At 41.6% G+C, this 12,288-nt stretch overlaps 1 protein-coding gene across 1 annotated transcript in view; it reads left to right on the top strand.

Moving 5' to 3' along the window:
• pip4p2 (phosphatidylinositol-4,5-bisphosphate 4-phosphatase 2) overlaps window positions 1-12,288 on the top strand; it is a 98,621-nt gene that overhangs the window by 33,675 nt on the left and 52,658 nt on the right. Inside the window, exon 2 of the mRNA XM_041190619.1 lies at window positions 4,117-4,265. Within this exon, the coding sequence (XP_041046553.1) occupies window positions 4,117-4,265 (149 nt within the window). The remainder of the gene's footprint in view (window positions 1-4,116; window positions 4,266-12,288) is intronic.

Genomic DNA, 12,288 nt, shown 5'->3' with positions numbered 1-12,288 from the left:
ACCTGGATGAGTGCGGCTCCAGCAACATTCAAGAAGCTTGACACAATCCAGGGCAAAGCAGTCCACTTTATTGGCACCTGAACCACCACCTTAAACATGTCACTCTCCACCATTTCTGCTCAGTGTCTGCATTAAGGCTTATTTGAAAACACCTTCCAAACCCACGACCACTACCATCTAAAAGGACAAGGGCAGCAGATAGATGCGAACACACACCATCCTGACTTGGAAATATATCACTGCTCCTTCACTGTCGCTGGGTCAAAATCCTGGAACTCACTCCCTAATGTGGTGTACCTATAGCACATGGGCTGCAGCGGTTCAAGAAGGCAGCTCGCCACCATCTTCTTGAGGGCAATTAGGGATGGGCAACAAACGCTGGCCTTCCTAGCGATGCTCACATCCCATGAAAGGAAAAGGTAGCTCCTTAGCTTTCTAAAATCAAATAATGGTTATTACACATTGAGTGGAAAAACTCTTGCAAATTTTACCTGATCCTGAAGGCAGTTGGGTATATATTTTCAGAGTATCAACCTAATATTTAGCTTGACTTCCTGTTTTCTGTAAATAACAGTCCTATGGCCAGATGAGGTCCACAAGCCACAGTGCTTCACTTGTGATCATCTGTGATTATGCTTATTGCTGTGATCCTCGATTGCCTTCATAGACAATCATCTAACTCTTTGGAAGGAATTATTGTAACTATTACCTGGCACACTTGAACTATAATCATTAACACAGTAAAGAAAGGAAGATGTTATAATAGATTTTGTTCTAGCCCTTGAAAGCCTACTGGCCTTTATTTTAAAACATGAATTCAGATAGCATTCAGGAAGTTCTTTTTTCTGTTCCAATATGTTATCTGAACCTCTGTCAATCTTATAACAATCTCTTGGATTGGAACAAAGCTTGGACAATTTAAATAAATTCACTTTAGTTCTTGTTTGTTTGAAATGGATTCTCAAACCTCCCATTTTGCAGAAACAGCACTCCCTTCTTCAAAGCTCATTTTCTTCTACAGAGTAACCAGCCAGTTAGGGGACATCCTTTATTATCAGCTTTTTCACATTTTTTTAATGTTAACAATGAGTCTCTTTGTGAAAGAAATTAACTGGGACAGTCTATCCTGACTTGGGTATGTGACTAAAGAAATAATAGGTCCTGTGATCCATGAGTTTTATCATTGTGCCTTTGAAAATAACACAAGTGACACAACCAGTTTTCAGGCTCTTGTTTTGCCAAATGGGTTTAAATATGTTATGGTTGGCAAATGTAATGAAACCTTTAAGTCACCTAGTAATTAAAATTTTCTTGACCCTGAATTTCCTTGGGTTGAACCTGAAAAAGGCAGCAAGCCAGTTATGCCAAACCATAATCCTAAAGTTCTTAGTGCACTCACTCACCAGTTACAAGGCAGTGATGGCAAGAGGGCAGAACTGAGGTGGGGACTCCACACTATGGAAGTTCTATGTTTCCTGGTCTGGAAACGACTGTGTGGGACCGGAAGCTGAACCACGCTAGGCTTACAGGGAGGGAGATATATAGACTTGGAGTGACCTGGAAAACTGAAGGAAGAAACAGGTTTTTTTATTTTGTCAAATACATGTTGGCTCCTTTGCATAGTGGTCTTGAAGGAGAAATGGTTAGAGCCTTGGCAATGGGGGCATGGGCAACATTCCACCGATGGTTGCCAGGTAGCACATTTTGCAGCCCAGTGAGGGCTTTCATGCTCCCACAGACTCAGGGTGGAGTCAACACATCAAGGTAGCGGCGGGTGCAAACCTGGTGTGACTGCTGGGATTGTGGATTTTCAGGGCTTTTGTATCAAACTTTTCATTCCTTAATACCGAGAGGACCAGCAAACAGTGAGTAGAAATCCTGTTTCAGCTATACAGTGCTCTGGTTAGACCACACCTGGAGTACAGATAACAGTTCTGGACATCACCAAATTAGAAAGGATACATTGACCTTGGAGGGATTGTAATCTGGATTTAGAAGAATAATGCATATCAACTCAATGGTTAAATTACAAATGGAGACTGCACAAACTTTTTAAAAAGATCATTCATGTGCTGTGGGCGTGGCTGGCTAAACCAGCATTTGTTGCCCACCCCTAACTGCCCTTGAGAAGGTGGTGGTGAGCTGCCTTCTTGAACCGTTATAGTCCATATGGTGTAGGTATACCCACAGTGCTGTTAGGTAGGGAGCTCCAGGATTTTGACTCAGCGACAGTGAAGGAACGATGATATATTTCCAAGTCAGGATGGTATGTGACTTGGAGGGCACCTTGCAGGTGGTGGTGTTCCCATGTGTCTGCCATCCTTGTCCCTCTGGATGGTAGTGGTCATGGGTTTGGATGGTCATGGGTTTGGAAGGTGCTGTCTAAGGACCGTTGGCGGGTTCCTGCAGAGCACCTTGTAGATGGTACACACTGCTGCTTCCGGGCATCGGTGGTGGAGGGAGTGAATGTTTATAGACGGGGTGCCAATCAAGCAGGCTGCTTTGTCCTTTGTCCTATAGGTTTAATTGCTGAAATTTAGAAGGTTAAGAATGATTTGATCAAAGTTTTCAAGACATTACGGGGAACAGATAGGGTAGATGGAGAGAAATTATTTCCGCTGGTTGGCCTTGGAGCATGATGTGTCCTTGAAGTCTGAGCCTTCAGCTGCAGGTGATGCAGATTCCCGTGCACTGTACTTGAAGCCTCACATTGGACCTCCAGGAATTTAGTGTCCTTAAATATTAAATAATTATCAAAATCAATCTTCTAAAGCTTCCCATTAAAATTGGAATGCCCTATTGTAAATTTGTCTGAGAACTGTTGCCCCTGGAGGCTTCCCTACTCTTGGTAACCTGGTTTTGAGTTTTTTTTTCTGGAACTTGTGCTTTGTTCAGCTGGGACTTCCTTCCCTTGTATGTTTTGGGTCCCTATGTGGGTGCAACCTTTCAGCTTTCTGCATATGCATGTTCTCATTACTCTTGTCAACCTGCTCTCCACTTTCTGAAGGTCAGCACACTCCTTCCTGTGGCATGGTTCATTCTCAACTTTCCTTGAGCAATATTGCAGGAGATTGATTGCCAGTTAAAATTAGTTTTGGAATTGTTTGCTGAATTAAAGTTATGGATTTCCTCATAACAAAATTGAGTGTGCATGAACCGCTGCTGCTGGTAAAGAAGGTTAATATGCTGTCCTTTCTGTGCTAGTATTTGTGTGTAACTAAGACTGAGGCTGATAACTTTGGAACACTGTTGAATTGCGGCAATAAAAAAGATAATGTGGATCTTAATATGAAGCAAGTCAGAAGAGTTGAAGATATATTTAAGTTTCCAGCAAATGGCTTCGCAGAAATAATTTTACATAACCTATAAAGTGTCTTCATGGGATAAAAGTCTATATAGCAAGAACACTGGCAGGTTACTTCTCTGTGGGTGGTATTGACCTGAAACTGGTTCTTCACTCAACCACAAATACATTTTCAGAAAGGGATTAATTGATATGATGAGGTGCATGACCTCTGGCTTTTTTCATTCCTTCCCTCCTTAGCACAAGGTCGCTGAACCCAACTGCACTGCCACGTTTATTCCTGAGGTTAGATCAGCCCAGGGATCAAACCGAGCACCATTTCTGATGTGGTACAGCATTTCATGAAGCTATTAATGTACATAATATTTTGGAAAATATTTTCTTTTTAAAATAGAAGTTTAGCCTGTGGGTGTGTCTTAAATGGATTGAAATCAGTTAGTGCTTTGATGGGTACTAGTTTTGATATGGAAGAATAATTTGCATTTTTTGAGTGGAGCATTCAAGTAGTGGGGTGAAAACTGATGCCTTTCTAGCAGCTACCAAGCAATATGTTTATATTACTAATAAAATTGGTACTGTAAAAGGGGTTTCATTGTTGAAAGGTGAAGTTCAAAGAGACTAGTGAGACAATCAGTTGTGGTCAGTATAACTTCAGTTTTCGGGTGTGCAGAGGAGAGGCAATGTGAGATCAAAGGTTATCACACAGCAACATAACTAATATTCATCCACTGGCACATTGGGTGGACCAGTAATTCCTGTTCCATAATGATTCAAATCTTTTTAATATTTTGCGGTTGGTGTTTTTCTTACAGGAGAGCTCCCACCTCCTTACAGTCCAGTGGCCAGTCCTGATGTTGGAGGAGTGCCAGTAATAAACTGTCGTGTGTGCCAATCCCTGATTAATTTGGAGGGCAAGCTCCATCAGCATGTTGTTAAATGCACTGTTTGTAATGAAGCCACGGTAAGATATCTAAATATTATAAGTCAATGATAATGAGTAGCATGAAATAGGGTAGTTTTCCCTGGACTACTCTAGTGTAGTCCTTCATTTTCCTCATTTTGCAACTTTCAAAAGGAACAATTTTTTTCTTTGTAATTTGATAGATTTCTTCTTCTGGATTTGATTTTATAAAGTGTAACATGAACATGTAAGGAAATGTAGAACACTATTAATGATTTTCTCAAGTAAAAGTTTTGTATTACTAATTTTTTGTTTTTATTTGTTCATGGGATGTGGGTGTTGCTGGCTAGGCCAACATTTATTGCCCATCCCTAAGTGCCCTTGAGAAGGTGGTGGTGAGCTGCTTCCTTGAACCATTGCAGTCCATGTGATGTAGGTACACCAACAGTGCTGTTAGGAAGGGAGTTCCAGGATTTTGACCCAGCAATAGTGAAGGAACGGCGATATATTTCCAAGTCAGAGTGGTGAGTGGCTTGGAAGGGATTTTGCGGATGGTGATGTTCCCATCTATCTGCTGCCCTTGTCCTTCTAGATGGTCATGGGTTTGGAAGGTGCTGTCTAACGAGGCTTGGTGAGTTCCTGCAGTGCATCTTGTAGATGGTACACACTGCTGCCACTGTGGGTAGGTGGTGGAGGCAGTAAATGTTCGTGGATGGGGTGCCAATCAAGCGGGCTGCTTTGTCCTGGATGGTGTTAAGCTTCTTGTATTGTTGGAGCTGCACTCATCCAGGCAAGTGGAGAGTATTCCATCACTCTCCTGACATGTGCCATGTAGATGATGACAGGCTTTGGAGAGTCAGGAGCTGAGTTCCTCACCACAGGATTCCTAGCTATTGACCTGTTGTTGTAGCCACAGTATTGATATGGTTAGCCCAGTTCAATTTCTGATCAATGGTAACCCATGGGGATGTTGATAGTGGGGGATTCAGTGATGGTAATTCCATTGAATATCAAGGGATCATGGTTAGAGATGGTCACTGCCTGGTACTTGTGTGGCGTGAATGTTGCTTGCCGCTTGTCAGACCAAGCCTGGATATTGTCCAGGTCTTGCTGCATTTGGACATGGACTGCTTCAGTGTCTGAGGAGTCACGAATGGTGCTGAACATTGTGCAGTCATCCCCACTTTTGACCTTATGATGGATGGAGGGAAGGTCATTGATGAAGCAGCTGAAGATGGTTGGGCCTAGGGCACTCCACTAAGGAACTCCTGTGTTGATGTTCTGGAACTGAGATAATGGACTTCCAGCAAACAACTACCTTCCTTTGTGCTAGCTATGACTCCAACCATTGGAGTGTTTTCCTCAATTCTCATTGACCCCAGTTTTGCTAGGGCTCCTTGACTCAGTTAAATGCAGTCTTGAAGTTATTGTCATCACACCTCGGGAGTTCAGCTCTTTTATCCATGTTTGAACCAAGGCTGTAATGAGGTCAGGAACTGAGTGGCCCTGGCAAAACCCAAACTGGGCTTCAGTGAGTAGGTTATTACTAAGCAAGTGCCACTTGATAGCATTGTTGATGACTCCTTCCATTACTTTACTGATGATCAAGAGTAGACTGATGCTGCGGCAATTGGCTGGGTTGGAATTGTCCTGCTTTTTGTGTACAGGACGTACCTGGGCAATTTTCCACATTCTGGGTAGATGCCAGTGTTGTAGCTGTACTGGAACATCTTGGCTAACAGTGTGTAAGTTCTGGAGCACGAGTTTTCAGTACTATTGTCGGAATGTTGTCAGGGCCCATAGCCTTTGTAGTTTCTTGATATCATGTGCAGCAAATCGAATTGGCTGAAGACTGGCAATAGTGATGCTAGGGACCCCCGGAGGAAGCTGAGGTGGATCGTCCACTCGGCACTTCTGGCTAAAGATTGTAGCAAATGTTTCAGCCTTATCTTTTGCACTGCTGTGCTGGGCTTCTCCGTCATTGAGGATGGGGATATTTGTGAGGCCTCCTTCTCCAGTGAGTTGTTTAATTGTCCACCACCATTCACGACTGGATGTGGCAGGACTGCAGAGCTTGGACCCAATCCGTTTGTTGTGGGTTCGCTTACCCCTGTCTATCACTTGCTGCTTATGCTGTTCAACATGCACGTAGTTCTGTGCAATAGCTTCCTCAGGTTGACACCTCATTTTTAAGTATGCCTGGTGCTGCTTCTGGCATGCCCTCCTGATCTCTTCATTGAAGCAGGGCAGCTCCCCTGGCTTGGTGGTAATGGCAGAGTGGGGGATATGCTGGGCTATGAGGTTATATGCTGCTGCTGCTGATGGTCCACAGCATCTCATGGTTGCCCAGTCTTTTGAGTTGCTAAGTCTGTTCGAAATCTGTTACACAGTCGTCGTGCCACACAGCATGATAGTTGGTAACCTTCATCTCCCCAAGGACTATGCGGTGGTCACTCCTACCGACACTGTCATGGACAGATGCATCTGCAGCAAGCAGGTTGGTGAGGATGAGGTCAGGTATGTTTTTCCCTTTTGGTTCCTTCACCACCTGCTACAGACCCAGTCTTGCAGCTATGTTTTTTAGGACTCGGCCAGCTTGGTCTGTGGTTGTGCTATTGAGTCACTCCTGACGATGGACATTGGAGTCCCCACCCAGAGTACATTCTGCGCCCTTGCCACCCTCAGTGTTCCCCACAAGTGGTGTTCAACATGGAGGAGTACTGATTCATCAGCTGAAGCGGGGGGAAGAATGGTACATGGTAATCAGCAGGAGGTTTCCTTGCTCATGTTTGACCTGATGCCATGAGAGTTCATGGGGCTTTGAGTCGATGTTGAGGATTCCCAGGGCAACTGTATACCACTGTGCTGCCACCTCTGCTGGGATGGTGTCTGGGACATGATCTGTAAGGTATGATATTGTGAGTATGATTGTCAGACTGTTCCTTGACTAGTCTGTGAGACAACTCTCCCATAAACCAAAGGTTACAAAGGAGGACTTTGCAGAGTCGATAGGGCTGAGTTTGCTATCGTTGTTTCTGGTGCCGAGGTCGATGCCGGGTGGTCCGTCCAGTTTTGTTCCCTTTTGTTTAAGGCTTCTTAGCAGTTTGATACAACTGAGTGCCTTGCTAGGTCGTTTCAGAGGGCACTTAAGAGTCAACCACATTGCTGTAGATCTGGAGTCACATGTAGGCCAGACGAGGTAAGGATGGCAGATTTCCTTCCCTAAAGGACATTAGTGAACCAAATGGGTTTTTAATGACAATTGACGTTGGTTTCATGGTCATCATTAGACTTTTATTCCAGATTTTTATTGAATTCAATTTTTACCCTCTGCCATGGTGGGATTTCACCCAGGGTTCCCAGAGCATTATCCTGGGTCTCTGGATTACTAGTCCAGCGACAGTACCACTACACCACCGCCTCCCCTCAATATTGAGTAAATTGGTGCTGAAATAATACTCTTAAGGTGCTAGATGCAACAGTGTTCTCTTTTCAATCTTTGCGAATGGACTGTCATTAACCATATAAGAATTTTCATGTCCTTATTTGAGCTCATCTGATATTTCCTTTGTCTATATTCTAAGATCAGAAATCAGTATCCATAGTAGCAGCATTTTTTTTTTGCGCAGATGCTGCTGCAGCTGTTCCTTGGGATTAATACTGAAATGAACCCACAATTTTTTTGTACTCTCCTGTTTTAAAGAAAAATGATTTGAAAGCAAGGTGGATACAGACAAAGATCCAATTTCTTTTAGAAGACCTAGGAGCTTTATTTGCTGCTTTATTTCTTGCATGGTTTTCAATCAAAGGCATGACTTCAATCTGGAACTTGTGAATTGAGAAGTGATAAAAGATAATGTAGATGTACCGTAGCATCATCTGTCAATGCATAAATACTTCCTCTTGTTAATCAGTTCCTGGGAGCTGAAATAAAAATAATTATAGTCATGCAAGTCTGGTGTCCTTGTAAGATCATGTCCACTGATCGACTTCTTCATATTAGAAGTGCATTGACATTTAATTTCCTTGTATTTCTGGGAGTTCCACAAAGTTGAAACACAATTAATAGAATACCACATGGCGCAGACCTACAATACACTTGTTTCAAAATATAATAATAAATTGTACTCGAGTTACTCAGGAAAAAAACACATGCTAACATATATATTATTTTCTGTGGATGTACATAATCTCTTCCTCTCTCCATTGTGATTTTTCTTCAATTTTCTTTGAGTCTGACTGATTCTGTTCAGGGAGTACTACTGAAGTTGTCAAATTTCACTGTTCCAAGTGCTGTAAAAGGTTTCGTGAGGAAATACCCAGGTTTGCCGATCATGCCAAGTTATGTGGCACTGCGCAATGTAGGTGGGAGCAGAAAGTTGAAAAGGGACATTGATAAATTAGGTGAATGGGTGAAACTATGGGAGATGGAGGGGGAAAGTCTGAGATTAAGCACTGATGCATCTCTCACACTTTGGATAAGAGAGATGCATCAGTATGTTTTCAAACTGGTGAGAAGGTAGGAACTGTGGGAAAGTGGAGAGATTTAGGGGGCCGTGGACAGACGCGCGTGTGAAGATGCAGTTGAAATGTGTCTCGGGCTGGAATACAAAATGCATAGAAGCTGTACTATGGAGGTCTAAAGCTCTATTTGGACAACATCCGGTGTGCTTTCAGTTCTGGGCACTGCACATCAGGAGGGATATATTGGCGTTGGAGGAGGTGCAGTGCAGGTTTATCAGAATGGTGCCAGGGCTCAGTGAATTAAATTGAGAATGGGTTGCCCAGACTAGAGTTGTATTTCTTGAGCATAAAAGTTGAGGTGATTTAATTGAGGTATTAAAGATGATTACAGTATTTGATGGGGAAGATAAAGAGAAACAATTTAATCTCATAGGATTCAGTAGAAGGGAGCATAACCCTCAAATTACCACTAGGCCATTCAGCTGTGATATCAGAAAGCATTTCTAGGCTCAAAAAGCAGTCAAAATCCAATAGCAGAGAATCCAATATTCAGGAATATGCCAGAGTTACCATCTATAGTGGTGACATTCTCATGATACAGGAGCAGGAGTAGACTATATGGTCCATGGAGCCTGCTTTACCATTCCATGTGATCATGGCTGATCTTGGGCTTCTCGCAGAGTGAGAAGATCATGGATCAAACCCCATTTCAGAGACTTGAGCACAGAGCCTAAGTTAACATTTCAATTGAGTACAGAAGGATGCTACACTGCCGGAGGTGCAGTTTGTTGGAAGGGATGTTAAACTATTCTCAATCAACCCCTTTAAATCAACATGAAAGACTCCAAAATACTTCATTGGATGTGAAACACTTTGGGAGATCCCTATGGATGTGAAAGGTGCTTTATAAATGCAAGTTTGTTCCTTTTAACTTTTCGCTTTCTTCATGTTTCTTAAAAACATCCCAAAGCACTTCAAATATAATACATTGCTATGAAATGCAGTCACTCTTTTCCAGATAACTGAGCAGCTATTTTACACACTATTGAGAGAATGGCCAATTAGTCTGTTTTTTTTGGTTTTTGAGAAAAGAATGTCAGCCAGCAGATTTCCTTGCTTTCCTTTGAGTAGAGTGACATGATCTTTATCATCCATCTGAATGACTAGGTCAGACAGATGGGCCTCAGTCTAACATCTCATCTAAAGGATGGCAGTTTTGATGATACAAAACTTTCAGTGCTTCACAGTAGTTGGTTTAGGGTGGGGTTTGAACTGGGAACATTCCAACACAATGGTGTGTGACCAAATAATGTGGGACTTAGTAGCTTGTGTTGCAGGAACAGAAGAGAACAACATCTTGCGCTAATATAGAGTCTTTCACATAATTAAAAATGACTTGAGCTGCTTCACAGGAACATTACCAGACAAAATATGACGCCAAGCCACATAAAGATATTAAGACCGATGACCAAAACCTTCATCAAAAAGATAGATTTTGTGGAACGCTTGAGACGAAGAAAGAGACTTGGAGAGCTCGGTTTTTGGGAGGGTATTCCAGAGCTTAGTACATAGGCAGTTGAGGATACCGTGCCAGTGGTGCCAAGAAGTGAAGTAGGCGAAGGATGCAATAGTTGAAAGATGGGTGTTGGTGAACAATCTAGAGGTGTTGTGGAGTAGATGGTGAGCTTGAAGTCCATGATTTCTTGTGCATTGTATAGTCAAGGTTGCATGTATTTTATTTCTGTAAAAGTTGACATTATTTACTCTGAAAGGCATCTTTTTATTCACAATTTCCCATTAGTTTCTTGAACCTGATCTGTGATATAATGACTGTACTGGGTAATTAAACATCTGCACTGGATCATCAATTGGCTTGCAGAGCTTGGTAGAGTATTGTATGGAATCATAATCCCTTTAAATTGTTTGCAGTTTTTCAGCATTGTTTATCGGCATTTTTCAGGTAGGAAAGTAATTAGTAACTGCACTTTTTTTCTGTGCTCACCTGGCTCCTTAATCAATTTTGCAGCATTGAGATTCTTTGTACTATGTTAGATTCTATTATGCTAGGCTTATGGCCTACAGTACAAACATTTTTGTCCATTTTAACTTGATGGGCAGTTTTTTCCAAGGCCAAATATGTCCATTTTTGGTTGGCTTTATGTTGTGATCTTTCATTTCCTTGGAATTTTTTATATATTTACTACCTATTCTTGCCTTTCTATTTTTTTAAAAAAACTGTTGTTAGTCCCCCTGGCAGATGTTGTGTACTCTTTGCAGTTCTCAGCTGATCAGGTTTCAAAGGAGGTAAGCCCTGAATCGATTTGTTTGAATGCTCAAAATATGTTTTTGAGTAAAGCATTATATTCAGTTAAAAGACAAAATCTTTAGAAGCAAATATTGTTCCCTTTAGCACACTTGGCTGATTTGAACCATTTCTTGTCCAATGTTTTTGAGAAACTTGGGTTTTATAGAATTCTGCACTGCCCGCTCCCCACCACTTCCAATTCGCAGAGCATGACTAGTGCTATCCCACAAGGATCTGTATTAGAGCCTCAACAATTGACTATTTATTAATGACTTACATGATGGGATAGAAAACTACATATCCAAATTTGTTGATGATGTATAGCAACATGGCATTGTAAGCAATGTCAATGGAAGCATAAAATTGCAGAGATATTACAAGACTAATTGAATGGACAAAATGGTGATAAATGGATTTCATTGTAGGCAAATTTGAGACCTTCCACTTTGGACCTAAAGAAAGGTAAAACAAAATATTTTCTAAATGGTGAAAAGCTAGAAACAACTGAGATTGGATCTTGAGCTCCACATATTTGGATCATTAAAATGTCGTGAACTGGTACAGAAAATATTCCAAAAAATCTAATGGAATGTTTTCTAGGTCAAGAGGATTATATCACGAAGGGGTGGAAGTCATGCTTCAGCTTTACAAATCCCTGGTTAGACTACATCTTGAGTACTTCTGGGCAACACGCTTTAGGAAGGATATATTGGGCTTGGAGGGAGAGCAGTGTAGATTTAACAGGATGATTCCAGGACTCCAAGGGATAAATTGAGGATGTGGTTGCAAAAGCTCAGGTTGTATTGCCTGGAATTTAGAAAATTTAAGGGGTGATTCATCACAGTTTGCAAGATATTAAAAGAACAAGTAGGGTGATAGATAAACTATTTCAGTAGGGAAGTCAAGGGCTATCATCTAAAAGTTACATCTAGACATTTCAGGAGTGAAATGAGGAAACACCTACACACAGGGTGGTAGAAGCTTGGAACTCTCTTCCACACACTGCAGTTGATATATAATTTTAAATTAAGATTGCGAGGTAACTGCTAACCAAAGATATTAAGAGATATGGGACAAGGGTAGCTACATGGCGGTAGGTCAGATATTAAGTGGCAGACAATCCCATTCCTAAAGAAATGCTGATCTGATGTACATAAGAATATTTAGCATGGCAGTATTTCAGGAACAACAGGCTTTTTAATCCAAAGGAATCTTGTGTTGTCAGCATTCTGACTTGCATTGTGTATTTTATGTTTAAGCATTACTTTAACTTAAACAGTCTTGTAAAATTCATTACGTTTATCATTGATATTT

This window comes from Carcharodon carcharias, chromosome 6 (genome assembly GCF_017639515.1).
Source record: "Carcharodon carcharias isolate sCarCar2 chromosome 6, sCarCar2.pri, whole genome shotgun sequence".
NCBI classification, from domain to species: Eukaryota; Metazoa; Chordata; class Chondrichthyes; order Lamniformes; family Lamnidae; genus Carcharodon; species Carcharodon carcharias.
The sequence above is the reverse complement of the archived record's forward strand: the minus strand, read 5'-3'. Positions and strand labels throughout refer to the sequence as shown.